The 27749-nt window shown below is 33.2% G+C and overlaps 2 protein-coding genes across 4 annotated transcripts in view; one reads left to right on the top strand and one right to left on the bottom strand.

The window, feature by feature from the left end:
- The window catches only part of LOC110801719 (uncharacterized), a 38007-nt gene extending 16932 nt beyond the window's left edge, over nucleotides 1-21075 (bottom strand). The window contains exons 1-4 of one of the 3 annotated variants that reach the window (XM_022007127.2): nucleotides 20936-21075; nucleotides 20440-20557; nucleotides 8426-8543; nucleotides 8064-8162 (exon numbers count right to left, since the gene is read on the bottom strand). In XM_022007127.2, coding sequence (XP_021862819.1) covers nucleotides 8064-8077 — 14 coding nt within the window. In that variant the 5' untranslated portion in view covers nucleotides 8078-8162; nucleotides 8426-8543; nucleotides 20440-20557; nucleotides 20936-21075. Of the gene's footprint in view, nucleotides 1-8063; nucleotides 8163-8425; nucleotides 9023-20439; nucleotides 20558-20935 lie in introns of those variants that run through there. The other 2 variants (XM_022007123.2, XM_056834720.1) reach the window with 2 other exon arrangements.
- A 19-nt stretch (nucleotides 21076-21094) lies between these two features.
- LOC110801721 (tRNA (guanine(26)-N(2))-dimethyltransferase) lies at nucleotides 21095-26942 on the top strand. The gene is made up of 6 exons (XM_022007129.2): nucleotides 21095-21684; nucleotides 24864-25064; nucleotides 25144-25243; nucleotides 25860-26063; nucleotides 26171-26233; nucleotides 26421-26942. Exons 1-6 carry the CDS (start codon nucleotides 21095-21097, stop codon nucleotides 26523-26525), a joined length of 1263 nt encoding a protein of 420 aa, XP_021862821.1. The 3' UTR covers nucleotides 26526-26942.
- Nucleotides 26943-27749: the final 807 nt, after the last annotated feature.

Below are 27749 nucleotides of genomic sequence, written 5' to 3'. Positions count from 1 at the left end.
TTTCAATACCATGAAGCTCTTTGAGGCAAGTGACAATAAAATTTTGGTAAAAAAATAGATAAATGTATAAACATAAATTATACATCCCAAGTACATAAAAGCTATTAGCACAAAATGGTGTCAGAGTACAGCTAGCACACCTTCTACAAGTTTTCAGCATAAAAGTATACCAAGAAATATTCAATTTAATAGTTAAAATATGAGAAACTATTTATCGTCACACTGTAGTACTATACTGAGTATACACTATCCACTATCCACTACCCATATATTCTTTATGTTGCACCCAAACATTTAAACTTCACAAATAACTGGCATCCTCAATCTCATACAGCACTCTTCTTCAACTCTATGTAGGAACAAAAAAAGGTTCACTCGAATACTATAGACACTTTCAGTTCATTCCAAAATATATATAAGAAAATTCCTTGATAAATAACCGAATTGCAGCCCTGTATCATATGCACTTTATTTCCATAGCATCCAATGCCTTAAGTCATGGATACATTAATCGACAAGAACAGTGAAAACCAGACTGTAATCTAGAACTTACTACCATATTATTAAGAGAGTAGGAGCAACACCATAGTCTATTAGATCACTTATATAACTAGTAGACTTGAATTTCCTGTTAAACAGATAAATCCAAACTTTTCTGATAAATATTGAAATTATAGAGTGGATTTTATTGGCCTAGTAAATCAGATTGTATTATATCATTTTTTTGGAAAGTATTAATATATTGATTATAGGATATATGATTCTTTTCTAAAAAAAAAAAAACTATGATACTGAAGATATGAAAGTTCCTATTCAATTACTATTAAAAAAAAGTGGTTTCTATTCAAATAGTTCTAGGTTTTCAGTTCTTCATTATACAATGTATTTCAGTCCGTTCCAACCATACAGCAATATGTACCTTGGCCCAAATACATCACCTACCACCACTGCCACTGGCACAGAGCCACCCCTACCGGCATAGGTGCTAACAGAAGTTAATAAGAAAACACGCTGGCTATCAAACGATCAATACTTCATCTTACAATCACTGCACCAGTAAACTAAGGCTTAACTACCTTGAAAATTAGGCATTAAGATAATCGCACAAGACCAGAAGAATAGCCAACCATCAATGAAGCTTCCTCGCCTTATCTAGCCTAGAACTAATACACTTTAATTCTAGGTGCAAAACAAGCACATCGAAATCTTAGAACACCTATTCTAAAGTAATAAGCCACAATGATTTCCATACATGCCACTAATTAAGCACATAACAATAAGCCTCAACCTTCTTTGCAACCTTAGTAACCTCTTAGAAACATCCCACAAGATGGTCTCTCAATGTTTTCCCCGTGACCAAACAAAGAAAATCTCTCATAATCATCTCCAAAATCTTAGCAGCACTGCCTCTTAACAACACCTAACTAGAGGACCTAAAGAGGGACGAGTACCAAAACAGATACTAGACAAACAAGGGTGATAATTAATGCACATGCACACGCACAAAAGTGTGCCTCTTTCCACGCATTTAAACCTGTAAAAATAATTCCACCAGGGAGATCATAAAATAGGTCTCTAAGGCTCCCTAAGAGACATCCCAAAGACGGCGCTTTAAAGGCTCCTCTTAAAGAACACCAGGTAAGACTTCTCATACTTAATCTTAAGCCCCAATAGACCTTGAAAGACTTCTCATTATTAATCTAAAGCCCCAATAATCCTTAATTAAGTATCACAAGCAGGAGTACAAGACACATTCAGAAACAGGAAAACTGCAAATCTCAAAAATGTAGGAAACAAGGTAACAGAAACTAAAATTTCGAAAAGAAAAAAGAAAATCATAATTCTACTGATCTTAAAAAACATGATAACTCTTTCAAAAAGCAAGGAAAAAAACTGTCGGTTTAAATCTAATTGCAGTAGGCCACCCTGTCAAATTTTTACAGTTTTATTATTGAAGTCCCAGCAAACAAGTCTAGCATACAAAACATTAAACCCTCACCCCCCTCCCCACCACCCCACCCCCCACACTAGCAGTAACCCATTCCTCTAATACATACTGAAAGAATCTCATTGTCCATCGATCTTGTCCCAAACCCCTACCCGGTAAACTTTATCTTGTTCATCAAATCTAATAACATTTAACTTATCTCAAATTCTCTCACTTGCAGTCTGGTGTATTCAGGATAGTTCAGATTTGTTGAGGAAACGAAATATCGCTGATAACACCAGAGACAAATATGACAATCCAATCTCCCTGTGATAGCAATCTGAAACTCGTGATGGTCCACTTTTGCAACTCTAGAATGCGGACAGAGTGAAAGAATATAGAGGGAAAAGATTAAGTGAACCTCATGGGGCCAACAATTTTTTTCCCCTCAAAATCCATCCAGGCCCAAAAGAAGGGTGTAAAACGCATTGGTCAGGCACTACTACAGTCATTTCAAAAGGACAAGAAATTTTAATCACCATTTCTTTGCATTTCGAACACTGAGATGTTCTGAAATCACCAAAATGAGGTGACCAAGAGTTCCGTGCCAAGAAAGATAATAACATTCATAAAGTTCCAAACCTAACTAAAAATTAAAGTATCATAATTCATAAGCAAATTTCAAAGAGACACAAAAACATTGACCCCCTAATCCTGACCCCACTTTAGCACGAAGGTGACTCAAATGATAAACCACTCATCATTATCATTACCCCATTGCCTCAAAGAGGCTCCCGCAAGAAGCGGGGTGAGGGGCAGTGGCGGAGCCAGGATTTCCGGAATGGTGTGTCACCATCATCCACCGACCACGATAAATCAATATTCGATTGATGCATGGTTAAAGAAAATTGATATTTCAGAACAGTTATTTAATATACCATAAAATTACAATTAGATTGAACTGTCCAATTTAGCGATGGAAAAATATACAGGACGGGCGAAAACGGAAAACAACTTTTAAATTCGAGGATACGGTGTGATATAATAACAGCTAAAATATTTTTAAAACCAAAATGAAAAGGAAAATTTAAACATACGTAAAAAAAATTGTAAATACTCCGATGCAGTAATGCACCACCATAGAAAGCTCCCAATCCACCTCAGCCTATGGTGTTGAAAAATGACATTGGCTAGCACGTGATTCCATTTAAACTATCAAGATATAGTTAATACAAATGGGAAAAAAAATAAAGAAAATTAAAGGATAAATTTAAAATATTATAAAAATTGGAATTTTTTGTGGCTGCCAGGCGCCAGCCAAGCAAACTACTCCTACTCTTTTCTGTTTCTATTTTTACTGTTCCTTTAGTACATCGTTTTTCCTTTCTCCTTTAGTTGAAGAACTTGAAAGGGAAAAAGATACAAAATTTATACTATCGCTCCTCTTAAGTCTCACTCTCCTAGCTTCGAGTTGTTTGCTCTTCAATTTTTTTTAACTTTTTTATTTTTTTTAAATTAAAGTTTCATTTTTCTGTAAAATAATACCATGACACTAGGTAGATCTGCCGCTGGTGAGGGGGGGTCGGACGTACGCAACCTTACCCCTGCAATTGCAGAGAGGTTGTTTCCAATTGACCCAAAAGCGATAACGGGACGACCATCTTCTACTTCATGGAAAGGAAGCGAAGAGGTACTAAGAGTCATTTTGATTTAGTCCATTACATTCAACAGCCAAAAGAACAAATGAACCTTTGGCTCCATCGGAAATGGACATCCAAACCACTAAAGTAAAAAAAATAAAGAGAGAGACAAAGGCAATAATCATGCTTCCCCAAAATCCTGTTCTTAACGCTTCTAAGATGAAATATATCATTCAGAACAAAATCCTCAAGTATGTGCAGGAAGTAGGATTAGTTATGGAGTGTATAGGATATCAAGATTAATATATTATAAAATTGGCTTTTATATTAGAAGTACCACTTATATTCTTAGTTATGTACTTACTAGAACTTTTGAATAAATAATTTTGAAAAAGCTCCTCACTAGAGAGTACATCCATCAAGATAGTTGGTACGCATTCCAAAATGGGTTATTAATAAGAAGTGCTATCATTCTATAATTATATTCATACAATCAACTTTACCAGCCATACCCTATTGATTCTACGACTAGTCGACTACCACGACATCCTACACCTCAATAGAAGTCCTTCTTCTAAACATATACACATCCCTCACAAGTCGCAACATATTCTTAGCAGGTGATATAAGAGAACACAATAAGAGAACACAACCACCTTTTATCTAACAAAAGGATTATGTTTTCTATAGCAGTTCAATCTCAACATTTGTAAATGATGAATCATTAGACGCTATTCATCTCAACGCCAAACACCTCAAGAGCCAAATCCAGCAATGTTGATCCAATTTTTTTTAACTGCATTACATCCAATGATGAGCACTATATCTACAGTCATAACAACCAAGGTATAATAGACTATTCTATATCACTATAATGGAGCATTTTGTTAGTACACTTGGATGGATGAAAACAGTGGAGTTTGAGGGCATAGCTTGTTCTTATCAAGGGTTTAATTTCCCCAAGTTGTCTATTCGTGATTTGTAGATAAAAGCATATATGATAATTACTGAATGGGTAATGAAATTGAGGCTCAAAGGGGACAAGGGACTAAACTACCTAATTTATTAACATACCAATCATGGTTGGACACACTTCCTCCATATATTATAAATAGAATTCTTATACCAATCACGGTTTTATGTTCGTCATTCTTTGTCGATTCTTCCCCTCTTACTTTATGTGAGTGGTGTTACTTTCTAACCTCTTGTACATTAGGGATAGCCTCACAATGTATTCAATACAGAGTATTTCTTAACGGTATGATCCTTTTCCCCCTACCAAATATTAAAAACTAAATAACAAAAGAGTACCTAAGAAAAGGAGACAACATAAAAACGAAAGATGACCCCAAAGCACAATTCACAATTCTCCAAAAAGTATAATCTGATACCGTACTTACCAAAAACTCAATGGTTAAAGATATCACCCAGATCTAACTAATCATCCGTCCTGACCTAAAAGTATTTAAACAGAAACTGCAACCTCAAAAGGGTTGGATAAAAGTTGCATACTTTGAATTACAGAATGAACCCTACCCCGCAACCTTCTTTGTCTTCGAATACAAATAAGAAAATGGCATTGTTAACTTCATTTGTAGAGGAAAAAAGAACACCCGTAAACCTAAAGCTATGTCTCTACTCTACTCTCTATATTAAGAGGAAAGGAGAATCAAGGGGAGAAAAAGTACCTAATACATAAATTGCTAGGATGATCATTACAATACTCACAACAGAGTTTTACTTACTATCATTAGGATCGACTACTATAGTTCTTTTTCTATACAGAAGGGGTATTCCAGCACAATTTGGGCATGAGAACATGCTACTCTAGGATACAGTAGGAATGTTTATCAAAGTTTGTTAATTTAGCCAACAGGCCCAACAGATAATATTTGTTAGCTTTTCTGTTCTGCGACTCAGAAGAAAGGGGAAGGTAGACAGGTCGTACGAGAACAGCTTAAGCAATTTTTATCTTTTGTGACTGAAATCCACATACAACTGAGCACCAATAAAAGACTAGTAATAGTGGTCAGGCAAAGCATCCCTTAAGAGTCACCTACTCAAGCTCACGTTTTTCTTTGCCACCTTCATTAGTTTTTCTGACAAAGCAAAGCCTAAAATAGCTTAGTTTTTGTAAAAGTATTCTCTTACTACACCAATATAACACAGAATGATCTATTATGTCTATTATATCTGTTCCAATAATAAATACAGCATCCAACATTCACCTAATCCAGGATCTTATTATCACAATAGCTAACAACTTTCCAAAAGGTCCTCGAGAAAAATTACAAACGTTCGCTTAGGGTATTCTGGAAACACTCATCAGTTATATCCACTGGTTAAGGATATCCAGAGTAAGAAATCAGCGCCTCAGCGGTCACTTAAAAGCTTCCAGAAACAATCTCTTGGCTGGTCTGAGTTAAGAGTCCAAGACAAAAAAGGGTTAGGCTAAGGCTATGTACATCTTGACCAGCCCAGGACCCTAGACTCCACAAGCAGTGGGATCAACAATGGCTACTTTTTGTAATACAAATTACGCAGACTTTTCTTATGAAATAATGATGTGCCAGGACTGTGGTCATCAACTCCAATCGGTTCAACAGAGAGCAAATATTATCTAAATTTGAATAGGCCCATTTTTTCACTTCTCTAAAGCTTCTCGCAACAGAGTGAGCCTAAATAAAAGTTATTATCCTCTGATTCTCAATAGATGCATCATCTTGATTGGACAACTTTTCAATACATAACTTTGACTATTAATAGCTTCAACTAAACACTACTAAAATTTACTTTTTATAAAAATGATGTTTTGAAAACTGATATTAACCCAACAACAATTCAAAATAATAATAAAAAAATAAATAAATAAAAAAAAAGTAACACATTAGTAAATTAAACATAGTGTAAGTTAGTATATAACTAAAGTTAAAAATGGTGCATCTGTTGAAAGAGGATGAAGTATGTACACCATTAGACAAGTGGACCTTATAAATAACTGTTATGAATGGTTAGATGTTTAAACAAGGATATACATTTTGCAAGTCCATTCCAAAAGGTATTCAGCTGAAAAATTCTTTACCATGTTCCAAACAAGAGAACTGGTAGAAGCTTCTAGTTTCACCAATTTTAGGTTTTACTATATCCTCCACAAAACAAACAGAACTGGAAACAGGACCTTATTCTAAGTGTTTCCATCATGAACTGGAAACAAGCGACCTGGTCATGGCATAATTGAATGCAATGACATGTAAAGGGAGCAGAAAATTCAGTCTAGTGCTTGAAGAACTAACGACTCCAGGTCTTCCAACCAATCACACATTTGTACACTGTTGTTCAGATTCAGGCAAGGATTAGACACACGTGAGGACCCAAGGGTTAAACTCATATGTTTTAAGGATTCCAGTATCATTCGTCTAATTTCAAGTGTCAAGTGACCATATCCTGCTCAGAGATGAGTACTCTGTTAAAACTTAGAGTCCAAGGGAGAGGGAAAAGGAAAACCCTGCAGACACAAACACATGAGAGAAGCAGCTAAACATGACACATACTCACATAGCCCTCTACCTTTATGTCCCTGCATCAGAAAGGATGGGAACATGGGATAGACAGTCACTAAAACACTTTTAAATCTATTGGGACATGACATACATGCTTCTAGTTCTAAGAACTGAGTTATAATAAAGATGAAGGAGAGATCGATGAAATAACACTTGGACTATTTCAATAGAGCAAAGCAATAAAACTTGTAAAATGTTTTCTGCACATAAGCGTAAACAGAAATCATACATTCTTTCCATCCCTAATAGAAATTTTAGAACCATTCCTCACACAACAGCCTCCACGAAACTTAAAAAACGATATACCAACTAATTTTGACCATTCAAATACGACAGAAATGAAGCTAAACCTAGGAAGAACCCCGGACACTACAGAAACCGTTCATTGCTTGTATAACCATTTCCTTCCGCACATTTCACAAATAGGCATTATATGATCCAATACCCAGTTGTCTCTCACTCAATATTACCTGAACAAAGGGGCAACAGGTACGGAAATGTAATTCACGACCTAGTTTTGTTAAACTAGTCCTAAACTCCTCCTAAATTATGCAGTTTGTACATTCCAGCTTGTGGTTCTTGAGGGGCATTATCAAATTAGGTAAAACTGGTCTCACTCAACAGTCAAGACATCCCCCCCCCCCCCAAAAATAAATAACATGATATAGTAAGGCCAGGCCATGATGAAAGTCTATATGAAAAAGTTGAAACATACTCCAGCACAACAGTTGATAACAAGAGGGGGGGGGGGGGGGGGGGGGGGGGGGGGGGAGGGGGGGGGGGAGGGGGGGGGGGGGAGCTGTTCAAAGAAACTGAAATAAATTAACTTTATAGAATAGATCAAGCAGAAGATAACACAACAATGCTTAATTTACAAAGAAAAACACAATGAACAAAATTGATGAATTAGAACAAAAACAAAAAGGTAATACCAACCAGTAGTTAGCCATTGTTATCTACAGCACAATTGAGCAACTGAAAGGCAATGCTAGAAATTCTGATGCCCAGGCCTCCGCGATTTCCCAGTTTATGTTGCTGAAACAGAGTACACAAAGTGAGATCACATAGACATACTACCAAAACCTCACTCTAAATTATAAAATAAAACATAAAAAATAAAATAAGGATCAAATTTTTCAGAAACATTAAGCCATAATCATAATTAGCAATATGGGTATTTCAAAAATAAATCATAATTACCGGTATTTCAAAAAATAAGACCATAATCATAATTAGAAATATGGGTATTTCAAAAAGTAAAATAAATATAGAAAGAAATTGGTGAAAAGGGTGATTACCCATAGAAAACCCTAAGTTTTTGCAGTGGTGAAAATCCAGAGCATGAAAAACCTTCCACATTTGGAGGTTCCCTTGTCCTTGTAATTGGGTACTAAAGAAATTGCTCCTTCAGCATACCTTCAAAGAATCCACCACCAAAAATGGAGATATACCATGAAATATGAAACCCATCATAAAAATAATAAATACAAATTACAATTATGATGATTATGATTATGAAATCAGAAAGGCATGGCAAACTGTGTATCATGTTTAATAAATGGAAGAAAATAAAAAATAAAGGATTTTCCCCCCAAGATCAAGTGAATCGGCTAGCAGATTCTTTAATTAGCCAAATTTGGAACGATATTTCCCCAGAAAAAACAATTGAGTGTAATCAATTCTAAGGAAACGTTGAAATCTGCCATTATTAGATGCAGTTTCCATTAAAAACACATACGAATTACGAAGTAGTATTAAACAGGAAACAAACCCAACTGCCTAAGTGAATGATAAAAAGGCAATGAAAGGAGGAAAAAAAAATGAATATTGTGCAAGAAATAGAACGTTTTCTCTCTAATCTCTATTGAAGTTAGGTTTAGTGCCCCCTCAAAAAAAAAAAGTTAGGTTTAGTGTTGGGTATAGTATAAGTAGTACTAGTTCATATTTTTCCTATGCGCAATTTGGATTATACAGCCGGGTGCACAGTGCTCATGGTGCACCCTGAAGAACATTTGTTGAGTATCTAAAGAACATGAAGAATGATTTCAATGTACATATACAAATGAAATATTTGCAATATATGTACTATGGATTTAAACTATATGTTCATTTAGTATATGTTCTATGAATATGAATGATATGTTCTTTGCATTTGAACTATATGTTCTTTTAAAAATAGGGTGCACAGTGAGCATTGTGCACCCGGGTGTATAAACCATATTTTGCTTCCTATGTATGAAATTGGATTCTAACATTTGATATTATACAATATGATGTCGTAATAATTTATTATTTTTTATTCGCGTATTTAGTCGTTTGTATTAGATATATTTATCGTCAAAATTAATTACTAACGTTGCATTAGCAAAAATTATGCCGGAGTTACCGGTTAAAATGACAAGTGTTGTAATAATATGTTACTTTCCATTCACGTGTTTGGTCGCTCATAGCCAATGCATTTAGTCATCAAAATCAATTAGTAACGTTGTGATGGCTGAAGTTCGAAGGAGTTACTGGTAACAACAAAATTATGAGACGTTGTCTCAACCATTCAATTTAATTACGAGTGATATGATATTTTAATGAAAATAATAGAAAGTACTTCTGCAATTTCATATGGTTGACATATTTCTTTCGACACGTTTGTCATTGTGTGATTTCAAACGTTAATATATTCTATTATGCAAAAAAAAACATTATAAAAGTTTATATTTGAAAAATATTTATTGAAAAACATTTAACAAGACCTCACATGACTATATTTTATTCTTAAGTATAAATCACAAATAGAAGTCAAAATAACTTGTATAAATAGTACGTGTCAAAGTCAAAATGTGTACACTAGTAAATAATGAAGGAAATAGATAATTAATGTGAGTAAAAATTGATGAAAAAGACTTGGTTGCTTACAAGAAGAAAATTGGACTAAATAAGAAAAAGAGAGATTAACAATTGCAAAACTAATCATTTTAAATAAGAATATTGGCGAGTTGGGGCATATACAAGAAGGTCTAGGGTTGTACTTACAGTTTTACACCATAGAAGATAAAAAATATCAGCAACAATAATCATATACTTCGTAGCATTTAGTCTTTATGTAAAATAATTGGTGCAGGTAAAAAAGTGGCATGAATATGTAATGTTGACTTGGTAGAGTGAAACGTATAAACTAGTGAAAGGGGAAAAAAGAATTATTTGCAAGAAATAAAATGAGATTTTCTCTATTGTTTAGTTTAGTACACTGGCTTTCTCTCTCTCTTCCAGTTTCTTGCATGTATAAAATTGATTAAATATTTGCAAGATACGTGTCATAATGATTTGTTACTTTTCATTCACATGTTTGGTCACTCATAGTCAATGTATAAGGTAAGTAAATCAATTAGGTACGCTTTAATTCCGAAATTTCCGCAGGAATTACCGGTAACAGTCAAAATGAGACGTTGAGTCTCAACCATTCAATTTAAATAAATAAATAAATTAATTAAGTGCATAAAAATTGAATTGAATGTATCAAGAGATTAAAGGATTACAAAACTATTCATTTGAAACAAGGAAATTGGTGAATCAATGGCATACAAGGAGGTCGATATTGTACTTACAGTTTTACGCCATAGATGGTTAAGTATGTCCGCAACAACAAGCATTGACATTCATATTAATATAAGATAATAGGTGCAGGAAAAGATGGTGAAACCATTGAATAGTGGTGAATCGATAGAGTGAATGATACAAGACTTTGAAAGAAGAAAATAAAATTTTATTAAGAAATATAATGGGTTTCTCTCTTCTATTGAGTATAGTAGAGTCTTTTTTATTGTTGTTTTTAAAGTAATATATTAGTTTTCTCTCTCTTTTCTTGTTTTTTTTATGTGTAAAATTGATTGGATATCAACATGATTCAGTGTCATAATAATTTATAATATGTTGTTACTTTATATTCACGTTTTTTGTCACTCGTAGTCAATGCATTTGGTCATTGAAATTAATAAGAAACGTTGCATTGGCAAAAAAAAATCCGCATGAATTATAGGCAACAGTCAAAATATGTTGCATCTCAACTAGTCAATTTAAATAAAGAAATATAATCAATGTGTGCAAAAGTGAATTGGTTGTGAAATCAAAACTGTTTAAGTTAGTCGTTTTAAATAAGGAAATTGGCGATTTGGTGGCATACAGGGAGGCTAGTGGTTAACCTACATGTAAGGTCGTAAGAGTACCAATTCAAATGCATATCAAATCGCATGTCAAAAATTTGATAATTCAAGACTTGTAAACCGGAGTGGTTATTCTTGGACAGAACTCGTACAAAACCAAAAATAACAGTCCAAAATCCAAACTGATTTTAGACTTATCATATATGTACTTACTTTTAATGTTTCCTACAAAATATGTTAAAAAAGAAAAAACTACAGAGTACATAAAACTAATTATCTAGCGCATGTTTTCAAGCTAATATAAAATATTTCATAATATAATAACTTTTCCAACATATTAAATGAGGAAATTAATATAATTTTTTAATTGGTTTATATTCTTATTTTAGGAAAAAACAGTCTAGTTCAAAGAAAAAATTAAAGATTTTGAACTGGATTGTATCGAAGATTGGATAATTATATTTTTGACGTAGAGATCGGACTGGTTGTCTTCGGTTTGGTCCGGTCCATTTTGCTGGTCCAATTAACCTAGTTTTGAAAAATGCTACCTACAATATACAAGCATATTCAATGGGAACTAGCTCGTGTCATTACTCTTTTCTCGTTCCTTTCTTTGTTGTCCAAGTCCAACAGATGTTCAAGGGGACTTTTCAATGGTTACCAAACCCAACTGCTCGATCTTCAATAAGGAAGTCATTAGCGGAAGTGGCTTTGGCTTGCTCAGTTCTAAAGAGCGTTGTAACCAAATCGTGGTAACAATCAAGGGATCACAAGCTGCTATTCGTGCGGTTTTTAGTCACTTATTTTTACTTTGGTATGTAACTATGTAAGGTTCGTAAAGGGTCTTAATAACTCTATTAGGTTAGGGTGTTGTAGTTGTAAACTTTATTTTTATTAATGCAAAATAATCTTATGGGGAAAAAAATATATACAAGCATATATATATATATAGACTACCAGTATATATATGCTTATGTTGTGTGGGTAACATTGTATATGGAAAAACGATATAATTGCATAAATAAATAGATTTCTTTTTGGGGGGTTTGAAATGCTCTTTTTCCCAAGATATATGGCTTATATATTATTTTTTTCATTAAAATAACTTGATTATTGTAAATTTATTATTAAAATAATTTTATTATGAGCTATAATGTTGAATAAAATATTTAAAAGTGAATATACATAATTATTAGGATGAAACGAGTATTCTCAAATCCAATAAATACAAACGCGTCCATCACCAGTGATAGTACATGTTATCTGTATACAATTATACATGCCCACCTACACCGAATCTTTATTTATTAGTCAATATAAATAATTCATACATTTTATCTTCGTCATCAATCCAATCTAAAATCCAACCCGACCTGTCAGTCTGTCACCATGGGTGGTGTAGATTTACATTTCAAAATGTTTATTTTGCACAAAATGTTATCTATTAAGTGATATTACAAACATATTAAATATATAAATATAAAATGGTACAATATAAACGGTTGGGTCGTTGTATTCGGTTGTTTCAAACTCGCCTTAATTTTCATTATTCTTTAAGGGTATGATATTTAGTATCATAGCTAGTGAAGCCATAATATATAGCTAATTTCAAATCTGATAATATTCTCCTAATTTATATAGGCCATAATAATATTAATAATAGAATGCTCTTATGTACTTTAATATAGAAAAAAGAATATACATATACACATAATACTATCAGTTTTTATTACTGATCACAATTTCCATATTATTTTTGTGAAAAAGATTGTATAAAGGAATACAAATTAACAAATTTCAGTTTACCATAATATAAAGGCGTGAGATATGTTAAGGATTATTTAGTATCCTTTGTGATCATTAAATATCATTTCATATATGTTGTTAGTAAGTTATGCACCGTATTTCGTAATTGTGAATTTTATTTCGTTCATAAAAAAAAAATATACTCATAATAATATTTTGTTGAGAAGGTTGTAACTATTAAAAAATCGCATGCACTTTGATAATCAATGATATTGCACTTATTTCTTGGGAGAGATTGTATAAGACAATATGTTAGGTTGTTCAAGGTGAAGATTGCAATAGAGTTGGACGTGTATACAAGTTTTTTTTTTTTGAGGGAATATATACGGTTGTTAAAAAATGAATGTTAGAAGGTAAATCGACCATATGCCACATGTTTAGGAGAGTATTTATCAAAAATTTACCATTATTAGGTAGTCAATTTTTTAAGGTAGCAATTATAATTACCAATTTACTTTATTATCTTTGAGATTCATGATTTGTATTTCCAAAAAATTGACAAAATGCAATGGCAGTAAAGAGAAAATGGTGAAAGAGTTAAAGAAAATCACACAATGAGTGTAAAAATTTTGGAGGTAATTGAATTAGGTAGCCAGACGTAAAGGTTTCATTAATATTTTCGTTTTCAGGTGGTAAAAACAAGTTATAATTTTTTTTGTGGTTAAATACAAAATTTAGCTTCTTAGGTGGTAAAAAACAAGTTTTTGGTTTTTGTAGGTGGTAAAAAAATAATTTGTCCTTATATTTATTACTTAAATTATAAGAGAGACAAATTATAGAGAGACATTTGTCAACTACACATTGATTTGCATTTTAGTATAGTATATAGATAAATGGGTAGATCATTACATTGTTGTTTCATTGATGATGTGTACTTTTCAGATCTAATCATCATGGATTTTTTTTTTTCTTTAGAAATTGGTTTTTACAAAATTTGATTTAGTTTATACATTTTTTCTCAATTTCATTGTATACTTATAACTTAATTTGAAATTTGATGGGAGTGATGTTATTTGAACTTCTTTCCTATTATCTAACTGTTGTTGGATAGCAAAATTACAATTAATCTATATTAATATATTAATATATTAAAAAGTGTTGTGGAAAATGCATATGTGTCACGTATTACTCTCTTCACGTCACATCACCCAGTCACCAATTATTATGTAATAGACAACCAAAAATCAATACGGGTGTTCGAACCTCAAGTGTGGATGATAGTTCTCATTACCATCTTAACCAACCACCAATTGTGGTTTATCTCTTCACATTAATTTATAAATAAATGTTCATATGAAGTCTAAAACAAATAAATTTTTATGTGACTTTTTAATGTCTATGGACTATTTTGAAAAGAAAAAAAAATTAAAGCATTATGACAACCATGAAGAAACATAATGTCTTAAGTCTCATAAGAATCAACTATAGGATTGCCTTAATTTCTTAAGTCTCATAAGAATCAACTATAGGATTGCCTTACATACCTGCATATATATCTAATTTGGTGTTTATTAATTTGACGCACTTAGTTCCATGAGAAACCAAATTATACAAATTGTAAGATGATATGATTGAAAACTTACTTGCCATGATAAATGAATTAGCATGTCTGTGTTTGACGAACTTAACGGATAATTTTCATTCTACAGAATACAAGTATTTTGGTCAAGTATTGAGCTCAAAAAAAATCTAAAACTTTAGTTATTCAATGTAGCAGGTGGGGCATCGCCCGGACCACACACTAGTTAACCTATAAATTGGGATTACACCACTAGTTTTATTAAGTCGTCTTTATTGTTCGTTGGGTTGCCGACTTGCCGTGTAGGCTTTAATGAAGAGTTCTGTAGAAACTTTACAACTTGGCGACCCTTGAGTAAGATTGTCAACATTTTCACTTTTAGTTTTGTTTCTATTCAAATTTGAGTTTTAATTGCTTGACACTTTCTTATGATCGGCCCATTTTGTTCCCTTCAAGCTTCCGATCTTATTTTGGTGATTACGTGAATGTAAGCGTGTAATTGTTAGGAATAATTACTTTAAATAATCCAACCTTTGGACGATTTTCCGGTAATAATCCAACCTTCGGATTATTTTCTAATAATCCAACCTTTGCACCTCATTAACTTTTATTAAACCCAAATGACGGGAAACCGGCTAAGAAGGTCAATTTATTTTTATTTTTTTTATTTTTTTATTTCTTTTTCTACCTCCTTCCTCCTCCCTCCATTCTACTTCTTCCTCCCTCATTTCTAATCTCTGATACGAGTGATTTCACCTCACTCCCAAATTCCCAAAGTTGCTCCTCAATCAAAAACTTCTCCAATTTCAGACCCCTCCCTAACACTCCCACACAGGTCGCTTCTCCTCCCTCAACCAAACTCTATTCTATCTCGTCGCCCATCACCACTTCAGTGGCCACCCATGACCACCATATCCTGCCTCTTTGTTTTCTTCCCTCTTTCCTTGCAATACCAGAGGGTTTAACCCAACATTCTAGAATCATATCACACTAATTGGTACTCTCTCTCCTTAACTTTTGAAGCAAAACTCCCTAATTTTTGCATAAGTGTCCATCAAAAAATTCCAGCAAGAAGAAACTGAATTAATTATGATGGGATCCTTAAATCACAGCTCACAATGTCTCACCGACACTGAGCACATTAGTTAGTGGTGCCCTTATCCATGAAATTGATTCTAATCCTTAAACTGAGTTATACATCTTAACATGCTTTCAAAGATTTCGTGAATTACGAGGTATTGATTTTCCTAACTCGTGGGATTTTATTTCACATAAATCAGGATGATAATTGCTCATTTTGTTGATTTTGATTATCAATTGATGATGATAATGGGGTATTTTGTTGATCAATAGATGATGATAAATTGATAATGGGGTTTCGAATTGTGGAAGAAAGGAACGAACCAAAACAAAAGTACTCATTTTGTTGATTTTGATTATCAATTAATGATGATAATGGGGGATTTTGTTGATTTTGATTATCAACAGAGGATGATAAATTGATAGTGGGGTTTCGAATTGAGGAAGAACTGAAGGGAAAAAAAATGTAATGAAGTAATAGAAATTTTTTATTTAAAATAGAATTATAACGAATGATTGCATGACACATGTACACGGTACCTACTGTATCAGGTTGGTGACCGGTTGGGTGCAATAAAAATTAATGGGGTGCAAAGGTTGGATTACATAATAATCTAAAGGTTGTATTATTAACGGAAAATCGTCGAAAGTTTGGATTATTTAAAGCAATTTTTCCTAATTGTTATACCGTCATCATCTAAATTGTTCCCAATGTAAATGTAGTACGGAGTACATAAGTTAGTGCATAATTGTTTGACAATTTTACTTGAATTAGACTATTTGTTCAATTCACATGATAACATTGTTTGAATCAATTGTAATATTTGGGACTTCTACATGATTGTGCTTATAAAAGTAATGTGAAAATATTGGGGGTAAGAGAAGGCATATTCATTTTTTTCCCGTGACATTTGTGTTATATTAGGGATGTCAATGGGGCGGGGCGGATGCGAATGTAGGTCCCTCCATCCCCATCCCCATCCCCATCCCCATCCCCACCTAAGTTTTTTATCCCCATCTCCACCCCATCAGCCATGGCGGGTACAAAATTCATCCCCGTCCCTGCCCCAATGAATATAAATTCATCCCCGGCCCACCACCCACTTGTGTATCCATCCCCGTCTCACCCCCACCCTATACCCGCACCAATACCCGCCTAATTTTTCCTATTTAGCAAACATTTGTCACATATACAGGAGTAATGAAAAGGTAACTTTAGGAAAAAATACCTTATGACTAAAAGTAACATATATAATAGGAAAAATAGTTCCAGCCATAACAGAAAAAATCTGAATAAAAAACCTTAAAAGTCTCACTTAAATTCATATTATCACCTACAAACAAATAAATCCACACCCGCCCCATCACCCATGGCGAGTATGAAGCGGGGCGAGTTAGGATGGGGCGGGGCAGGCGGGGATGGGGCGGATTCAACATAAAATCGACACCCGCCCCATCACCCATGGCGGGTACAACTTTTATACCCATCCCCGCCCCATCACCCACCAAACCTACCTCCATCCCTACCTACTTAGGTGGATGCGGTGCGGGTCTCCCACGAAACACTCACCACTGATCGAGATCCCTATGCAAGATTTTATATGTTTCACTTCGCTTAAGTAGCCACTTTATTTTTGGACTTTAATTTAATTGAGTTCAAAAATGTGTGTTTAGTTTACTTAAGTATTCTTACTTAATTGAATACAGAAACGTGGGCTGAGTTTGGAAGGATGTGGTTCTTTCCCACTTTTTGTTAAGTTTCTATTGGATCTGAGAACAAAACAAGAATGAAATGTGCTCTTATTTGAGTTGTGATATATTTTGATTTGTTCGTCAAAGAATTGTTGCTAGGAGGTAAGGAGCATATAGTTTGACCTCCTCTTTCAACACAACATTAAGTTTTTCTTTTTCAAATTAATGTGTTGAAGAACAAGGAAGTTGAGAGTAGTGTTGGATTGCAATTGCTTCAACAAAGTAATGTAAATACTATGTATCCATACTCTATTGGCAAAATTCTAAAAAAAATTAACTTAACGTACATTGTATCTTAAATGTTACAAATATTAGATAATTTTTTAAAACGCGAGATGCAAATTTATGTACAAAGATGTTTAATCCTATACTATAGGAGACTTGAAGGCATATATATGTACTATTGTTGTATTTACATAATTTTTTCCATTCACTTTTTAGCTTTTGTCTATGATACTCCGTAATGAGATAAAATTAATGATTTAAAAATAATAGCCAAATAACACCACAAAATATGTGTAAAAACTAGTTTTTTTTTTATGCATTACAAACAAAATATAATAAATGATAATAAACAAATATTGTAACAAAAGCAAGATTAAATAATGATATTTTTGCATAAGGATCAATTGCTATTATCCATGTAAGGAGTCGACAATGATATTTTTATAAAACAAAATTAACATTTTTAGAAAAGCTTAAAGCAGAACGGTAACATAAAGTTAATTAAAAAACGGAGTATGTTGAACATGTTATCAAGTACTCCCTCCGTATTTAATTAAAAGATTCACTTTTCATAATTGGTCGTATTTAATTAAAATATACACTTCTTATTTTTGGCATGTTATGGTCGTCATTTCCAATTATATTAATCTTTATTTTCCTCTTGTGGTCCTCACACTTATCCACATGCTCCTTTTATTAAAATAAATAATTCACCCACTATCTATTTCTTACAATAAATAATAACTCAATACCCTACTTTATCTTATTTTAATAAATTCAACTTGGCCTCCTAAAACTACGTGGCGATCAAACTGTATCTTTTAATTAAACTAGATTAGATCCCGTGCACGCACGAATAATATAAAATTATAATTTGACCATTATTTATAAAATAGTAGTTGATTAACAAAGAAATGTTCGAAAATACACTATTGTGAAGTACATAAGATTTTGATAGATTTTCAAAAGATTAAGTTTTAGTCATATATACCGAATCTTTTCCATAAAAAGTTATTGAAACAAATAAATGAATTAAAAAAAAGGAAAAAAGTTTTGGCATGTAAATTTTTCATCAAGAAGTGACATGTGTTATTTCGGATGTATATTTTAGTATAATGTAATAAATTTGTGACATACGTTAATTTGAAAAATATAGTCGAAAGTTATATGCGTATATCAGAATTTTCGGATGAATGGTCAAAGTTTTATTTATTTATTTTGTATGCATGTAATTTTTGCAAATTATTTTATTTAATAAGTAATTTCCATAACGTGCATCTTTGATTACTATTCTCCATCGTTGTTTCCTTTTTTTTTTTTTGTAGTTCACGATTACATCTTCTATTTTTTTTTTTTTTTTTTTGTCTTTCTTTCTATTTTGGCAATTCACGATTCTATCAAATCTAGTGTAACTATGACCAATTTAAGTGCAATTAGAATTGTCAACCTATTATTTATGTAATGTCGTTGAAATCTTAATTATGGTTGAATATTAATAATTTTTATTTTGTATGTATATAATATTTGTATTTTTTTTATTAATAGGTAATTTCTATAATGTGCATCATATCGTAGATTACGATTCTCCATTTTTGTTTCCTTTTTTCTTGGAAGTTCACGATTCTATAAATATTTTTCCTTTTTTTATTGGCAATTCATGATTATATATAATCACATTGTAATTATGACCAATGTAAGTGCAATAAGAGTTTTCAATCGTAGATTTATATAAGGTCGCTGAAATCTTATTTTCAAGTAAAACTAGTGTGTGGCCCGGGCGATGCCCGGATTGCTACTTTGAATAATTAAAATTCGACATTCTTCTCAGCTTAATATTTGACCAAAATGCATGTAGTCCATTAAAGTGAAAAGATTAATTAAATTCATCAACTACACATGTGCATTACGTCATTTATCATGCCAAGTGATTTTTCAATTAGATCATCTCACAATTCGTCTAATTTATTTTCTAATGGAACTAAGTGATTCAAATTAATAAATACCAAAATTAGATATATGCAGGGTATGTCTATAGTTGATGCTTATGAGACTTATAATATCATGTTTAATTTGTGGTTTTCCTAATATTTTAATTGTTATTTTATTTCAATACAGTTCATGAGAAATAAAGGTAACATAAAGAAATTGTTGTTTTCAACTTCACGTTATATGTATTTATAAGTTAAAGTACATGAATTAACACCAATTAGTGGTTGGTTAAGATGGTAATGAGAGTTTATCTCCAAACTTGAGGTTTTGTGTTCAAACCTTATTGTATTGATCTTTGTTGTCAATAACATCACACAACCTTGGTGAATAGATGATGTGGCGTAAATAGGAGAGTTATACGTGACACATAAACTTTTCTCGCAATGCCTTTTATTATATTAGTATAGATATTAATAATTGTACCAATTTTAAGGATTTTAAGAGGAAAAAAACATGACCAATTTGAATGCATTAAGAATTGTCAACTTTTTAATTATGAAAACGCAACAATCTTTCTTATATTTTGTACTACCCAATTTTAGTAATTTAAGAGAAAAAAAGGGAATAAAAAAGATAAAAAATTTTGGCTAGGAAAAATCGCACCAGGAATTGACATGTGTCATTCCCGGTGTCTCTTTTTTAGTATATACTATATAGTAATAGAAGTAATAAATAGTTAAATGCGGAGGGAGTATATAAAAATGGAAGTTGGAACAAATATTTTAAACAAAAAAATAACAAATGAGTATTGTTTATAATATATTTTTTGGTATACCACCCGGTTTACCTTTAAGGCTAATTCGAATTCGGGGCGAGTTTTGAGTGGATAGATTTCAGTCCCCTCCTAATTGTTGTTGCGGGGAATCGAACACGGGTCCTCCCACTAAGTTCAGCCTCAATCACCACTGAACCAACATGCAATTGGTATTGTTTATAATATTTGCATTGGTAAAATAATAGTATGTTTTGCATGATGCCAAAACTAATACCAAAATATTTTTAATAAAGGTTCACATAAGAAAATAAAGATCTTTTGAAAAACACATGAGATTTAATTACAACAAGAACCAAAAAAAAAAAAAACTAGTACGTAGTGTAATTTTAGTGCTAAAATCTTAAATATTTATCTTATAATATATGTACTTAGACCTTTTTATAACTTTTAAAGCTTATTATGTTTAATAATTTTAATTTTATTATTTGAGAAACTAGAGCTGCATATAAAAAGATAAAAAACAATATAGTGAAATGCGTAATAGAAAATTTTATCCTTATACACTAACCTGCATTTGTGTTTGTCCATGTCTCAGATAATGTGTGCTTCCAATTTCAGAGTTATCCAACCCGCCCAAAAAACTAACCAAAACCAGGCACTCCAAAAATCCAAATTGATAAAATAATCTCCCGCCAAATTTCTCAAAAGTTGTTTATTATCTCCAAAAATGCAAATTCTTTCACCCTTGTCATTCAATGTTAAAAAACCCCAAATTCCACCCTCATTCAAACCCAAATCCCATCAATCAAACTCAAATGAATCCTCCGATTACCTAATCGAAAGGGGTCTCAAATTCCAAGTGGGTGAATCCTTCTTTCGACACGAAAGCTTCACCGGCCGAGACCTCGGTGTCCTTGCCGCCGCCCACTACAAGCGTTCGAACCCTGAATTACGGGTTCTCGATGCAATGTGCGGTTGTGGGGTGCGGTCTCTTAGATACTTAGCCGAATCTGGGGCCGATTATCTCCTAGCTAACGACGCAAATGATGAAAACAGGGAGTTGATAGTGGGTAATTTATCTCAAATCCCGCAATTTGGTGTACAAGGTAGTAAGAAATGGGTAGTAACCCATTTAGATGCTAATAGAGTGATGAGTGAGTGTTATCTACAAAAGGATTTTTTCGATTTAATTGATGTTGACTCATTTGGGAGTGATTCGAGCTTCTTGAGGTCGGCTTTTAATGCCGTAAAAATGGATGGATTGGTGTATGTAACCTCAACTGATGGCTTCTCTGCTGGAGGACATCAACCCCACAAGTAAGTTGCTGATTTTTGATAATTGTATTTGGTTGTGTGTTTAAAATGTGTGTGCAATGCCCACCAACTGTTTGTGAAAATGGTCCCTTAAACCTTATAGTTATGGATGAATGTTGTAATACCTTATGGTCCAATTTGTCAATAACTTTGACTGATGCTATTTCGTCGGTCCAATTTATCAGTTTATCACTATTCCGTATATGAATGTTTTACTAGTTTAGTTGGTTAAATTTTAGGGGTGATATTGGTATCTTACCACAACTATAAGATATTTCGGCCCATGTGAAATTATGTGTCAGTTTAACTAACTTTTACTACTGGTACTTCATAGTTCATAGCTGCTTAGCTTAAAATGATAAAGAAAAAGGAATGGCTGGTGATCAAAATGTCTTTTATACGTAAGAAAATCAAATATGGAGTGGATTTTGTATCGTGCTAAAAGAGTGAAGAAAATACGAAGTAGAAAACAAGGATAGTATAAAATATTTTAAGGATGGATGTGACATTGTGACCGGGTACTCGACTCATGTAAGAGTGTAACTTAATTAGCCACCACCAAGGATGGCTCATTTTATTTAGATATTTTTTAATACATTAAAGTATTTTTTTTGGATAAAATCACATTTTAAAGTTGCAGTTTTTGAAATAACTACCTTATATGTTTTTTTTTAAATAACCACCTTAAACTTTGAAAGTTAAGGAAATCACCACCTAAATCTAACGTCCGTCCAAATTTTCGTTACTGGGCCCCACAACCAACGACCAAAATTAGTTTTCCCTCCATTTTCACTCGATATTCTCTCTTCTCCGTGTTTACTGTTCTTTCATCTTCCAACCATTTTGGCATTTTCTTCTTCCTCGTTATTGCTCTTCACCCTCCTCCCTCATTTATTCTCTGTATTTTTTGACCTCAACCACACAATTCAAATCTCAATCTCCTCCATCTTTGGCACTTTATGCAAAGTAATACAACAAGAATCCAAGCTGAACCAAGCATCCATTTGTGGGGACCAAGAACATCTTCTCGGGTGTCACGAGGGTGGACCAAAAACTCCATGTGTGTGTTTTAATTGGTGGGAAAAGGACGATTAAGGTATTAAACTATAACCTTAATCTCGAATTTGCTGATTGATTAGTAAAAAAAATTCCGCTTTTGTTGATTGGTAACCCTAAAAAATTGATTTGTTGACATTAATGCAATTTGGTTGATTAAACTATGAATTTGGGCGGTTTTATATAAATTAACAAAGTTAAAATTTGTAATCAATTGAGTTTAAATCCCTAAATTGAAAAACCCCCAAATTCTACAATTGAAGAACCCTAATTTCAATTTTGCACAAATTACCTCTTTAACTAAGCGGACCATGCTGATAATTTGGGGAAAGTGCCGAAAATTATTTGTTGATGAATTGTACTTGAAAAATTGGGAGAGAAATAGAATTAATTTGCAGATTTTTTTTCCGAATAAGGTGTTTTAACGGAGGAAGTGCTGATAAAGAAGAAGAAGGAAGGAAAAGAGGAGGGAAATATAATATAGTCGTTGGTTGTGGGGCCCAATAACGGAAATTTGGACGGACGTTAGATTTAGGTGGTGTTTTCTTTAACTTTCAAAGCTTAAGGTGGTTATTTCAAAAACTGCAACTTTAAAAGGTGGTTTTATCCAAAAAATCTTACATTAAATACAGTATGAAAATTTTGTGGCTCGTGTACTTATAAGAAAGTGTACTAACATAATTGAATTTTTTCTTATGTTTTGGATAAGAGATTGAAGAGTCAAGCCTAGGCCCATATTAGAGTAGGAAATGTTAAATTTAGATTCTTAAAATAATTTCAATTGGACAATTAAGTGAGAAGCTGACATGTTGCAAAGAATAATGTGTGTATTTGATGGACTGATAGGTACTATTTTAGGCGAATCTTGTACAACTATGCAATCGGGTGTATTTAGAATAATTATTAAAATATCATACTACTGGACTTTGTAATTTGAGGTGACTAAACATATTATATGCGATACATTTGTTGCATATACTGTAAATAGTGTTAGGGTCTTTGTAATTGTGGTTTGTCTATAAAAATATAGGAGTAGGTAGTGAATAAAAGAAGTGAGTAGAAAGAAAACATATAAATTAGAACATGTAAAACATTTATAACCAGAGAAATTAAATAACGAAAAGGGCATTTAGCTGAATTTGTCATATTCCACACTCCAAAGTTCACGTGAATCACCAATTTCTGTCTCTTTCGCTTCTTGATTAAATATGGTAAAAATGTTACTTTACCCCTGTAAATATTAAAGGAGGAATGTACGAAGACGTGGTACGGAGTACTTACTAAAGAATGTGTTAATTTGAACAAATGGCTACTATTATTTGAGGATGGAAGGAGTAATAGAACGAATTGCTTTGTGATTTGAACATTTGTTGCGAATATAATGATACGGCTACCCTAAGGAAGAAAAATTTGATCTTTGAGGTAATATATGGTGATGGAATTTTACGTGATATGATGAACAAACAAATTAATTTCCGTAAGGGTTAGGTTTTTGGATCTAAAGAAAACCTAGGGCTCTTGATACCATGTGAATATAATGATACGGTTTACCCTAATACGGGTGCCTGAGACTCATATATATAATAATATCGTACAGTAGTACAATTACGAGTATACCTTTAGTATCCTCTATTATTTGTCTCTATACTTGAGTGCTTATGATTCTGAAGAACTGTGTTGAAGGGACAATTATTTCCAAATATAAGGATCCCTAATGTGTTTCTATAGCTTCATATGGAACACTGGGGCTTATATTTATTCTCTGCATCATGTAAACAAGATCGATTTGATGAGTACATGTGTTCAGTTAAATAGAGTTTGTGGGCTATGTACTGTGTTCTTCAGTTCTTCACAAAGTAGTTCTTGGAGAGTCAAAGTAGAGGGGGTAATTAGAACTTTTCTAAACTCCGACACTAATCCAAACTCATTTGAACCTACTTGAACTCTCAGACACTAATCCGAATTCATTTGAACTTATTAAACTCTCAGACAATAATCCAAACTCATTTGAGCTCTCAGTGGTAAAATTAACTTGGTACCTCTTATCTGGACAATTTTTCTTGAAACTTAATTCTATTGATGTGTAAAGATAAAGGGCCTGATTGTTCTCTTGTTTTGCTTGTTAGTTCTCTAGCTTGTTATGGAGCTTATATTAGGCCAATGCCTTATCCAAACGAGCTTGGCTTAAGAATGCTAATAGGTGGTGCAGTTCGTGAAGCTTGTGTGATGGGATACAATGTCACTCCTCTCTTTTCATACTACTCTTACCATGGACCTGTTTTTCGAGTTATGTTAAGAGTTAACCGTGGAAGGCTAAGTGACATGAGGTGATGCTTCTTGGAACTATTATACTATAAGCTTATCATTTTGTAGAGACCTAATTGCTGGCTTATATTGTGATGGCAGACATTATGGGTTTGTAAGCTACTGTCATGGTTGTGGAAATTCCCAGGCATTTACTTGGCATGAACTTGGGAAGATCTTTTGCTCCAACTGCAGTGCTAAGGTATTAATTTGTCATTTACTAAGTATTTGGTTGTTAAGTATTATTTATGGTCCAATCCATATTCGAAGTTTTAATCAAATGGTCCATTATCACTCCGTGCTATCTTAACGATTTATTTTAGAGGGGTGTTATCTTGACGATTGACACCGATGTTTATGGTGCCTACTTTAAGCTGACTGATATTTTGTTCATTACATTTACTTATTGTAAGTAGATTGATATTTTGTGGACAGCAGTGTTTCTTTTGTTCTTCGTTTTCCATGTGCTCTTGTAATTGGTCCCAAATTGAATTATCACTGATCTGGCAGTAGGCAGTGATGAGCAACCTTAATTCTGGACCATTGTTTGTCTTCTGGCCTCTAAATGTACCGTCCTTTCTATACACCCGAGTGTACAATAGAATTTTCCAAAAGGAAAGACCCTGATTATCTTACTTTTGTGCCCAAATGAGTAATGCATACATCCAGGTGGTGTGGCGTGCACACACTGCCCAAGTGTTTTATTTCCCGCCTTGCATATTTGCCTGTCACAAATTTATCAAGTTGGAAGTTTAATTGGTAATGGTGGCACAAAATAGCTAGTTGAGTGATAATGAATTTCCATCTTCTACTGTTAGCCGTCTTCTGGTTCACTTGTTGTCTCGGGGCCCCTATGGACTGGACCACTCCATGATGGTGCCTACCTTGCAGAGTTATTAGAATTGGCTCAACAATGGGGATGGATAGGAGATGGCATTGGCCTCGACTTGGAGAAACTCATTAAACTGATGATTGGAGAAAGTGATCCAGAATTACCATTTGGCTACATCAAAATAGATCAGGTATTCAAACTTCTTCAGACATATAGTATATATTTGCAATATGAAAACTCTTGCGTTTTAAACATTTGTTTTTACTAACTTATCTAGTTCTGTATAATACCTGTCAGATAGCTAAACGTGCAAAAGTAAATTCTCCGCCCATCAGAAGTTTGATCAGCACCCTGCAGAAGGTATACTTTCTGATATATTGTGTAAATTTGATGGTTTAGACTTGAATCTGACCCAGTGTGATGGGAATTTGTTATTTGTGCCTCCTGTGTATCAACGGAAGTTGCATTCTTAATACGATATATGAGGCATTTGGCTTTAGCTTTATCAAACTTGTTCTATTATAAGAAATCTGTTTTGTTTTTGCAGGAGGGTTATGCTGTAAGTAGATCCCATATTGTATCTAACGCGATCAAGACAAACTGTCCAATGACTACATGCGTTACTATTGCCAAGGACCATTACAATTACTGAGAGTTACAATTTCAACTTCTTTTTGGGAGTTCTAACAAGAAGAAAACCAAGACATGGAAAATCTCAGGTAACGCCTCTTGAAAGTTGAAACTAACAGTGGATGTTACTGCAAAAGCCCAGGCAATTCTGATCCAAATGTGGCATAAGATAGATTAATGTAGGACAAACACAGCAGACGACTACTTTGGATAAGAATTTTTTCCCTTGAGAAGGTACAAGGGAGTGCAGAGAGGGCGATAGTTCAAGTTCCGTCGTTCATCCTTGCAAATGTACATCTACTTGAACTGACAGACAACAAATTTTGTACAATAATCATTTTCTCTTATTGCTACGTTTTAAGTTGCCTTTTGAATTGCTACGTTTTCTTTTGTGATATGGAGTTTCATGTGTTGTATGTCGCTGAAATAAAATCAAAAATCTTCCAACAATTTCAATGAGTTTATTTATTAAAGTTAAAAAATGAAAAATTTGCAAATTACTATCTATGGAGTAGATCTTTAATGACTTTGCAAATTACTACTTAGTTTGTTAAAAGTTGCGAAACATGGTCTAATTTGCCATTCGATTTCATTTTTTTGTTTTCATTTTTTTGCAAAACTAAAAAACAAAATATGAAAATCATATAAAGTGGTTTCCAGTTTTTGTTGTCTGTTTTCAAATTCAATATGATGATTATAGGCATGACTATCTTTCAGTTCATTATTCACTCTAAATTATACGACTTTCATAACAAAACAAAAACTGAAAACTGATCGTGATACTGACCATTCCGATGATGGTTTCATGAGGAAATGGGGATACATGCTTTTGGGTTGGTGGAAGTTTTTGAGAGAAACTGAGAAGTGATGGTCATTGTTATGGAGTTTTCAACCGTTACTTATGTGTTTGCGACGACCAGTGAGTTGGCAAGACAATGGTGCACAACCTCTCCTCCGGTGTTGCAGCGGTTGCAATGGATGGGCCATTTGACCAAATTGGTAAAAAAAAAGTGGACGTTAAGCGAAAAATTGGTAAAAAATTGTCTCAGGCGACAATTTGGTAAATTTAAATCACAACGGCAACGAGTAAGTCACAAAACCGGTCAGAATTTAGAAATCCTAATCGCGTGACTCACACGCTCCTAATATTATTTTTTTCAATTTGTTTTCTTCATTTTCCTCCAATTTAATGTTATGATTAATATTCCCAACTACCAACTTCATTTTTATATTCTTTCCCTATTCT

The sequence above is a fragment of the Spinacia oleracea genome, chromosome 1, assembly GCF_020520425.1.
Source record: "Spinacia oleracea cultivar Varoflay chromosome 1, BTI_SOV_V1, whole genome shotgun sequence".
NCBI classification, from domain to species: Eukaryota; Viridiplantae; Streptophyta; class Magnoliopsida; order Caryophyllales; family Amaranthaceae; genus Spinacia; species Spinacia oleracea.
The sequence above is the reverse complement of the archived record's forward strand: the minus strand, read 5'-3'. Positions and strand labels throughout refer to the sequence as shown.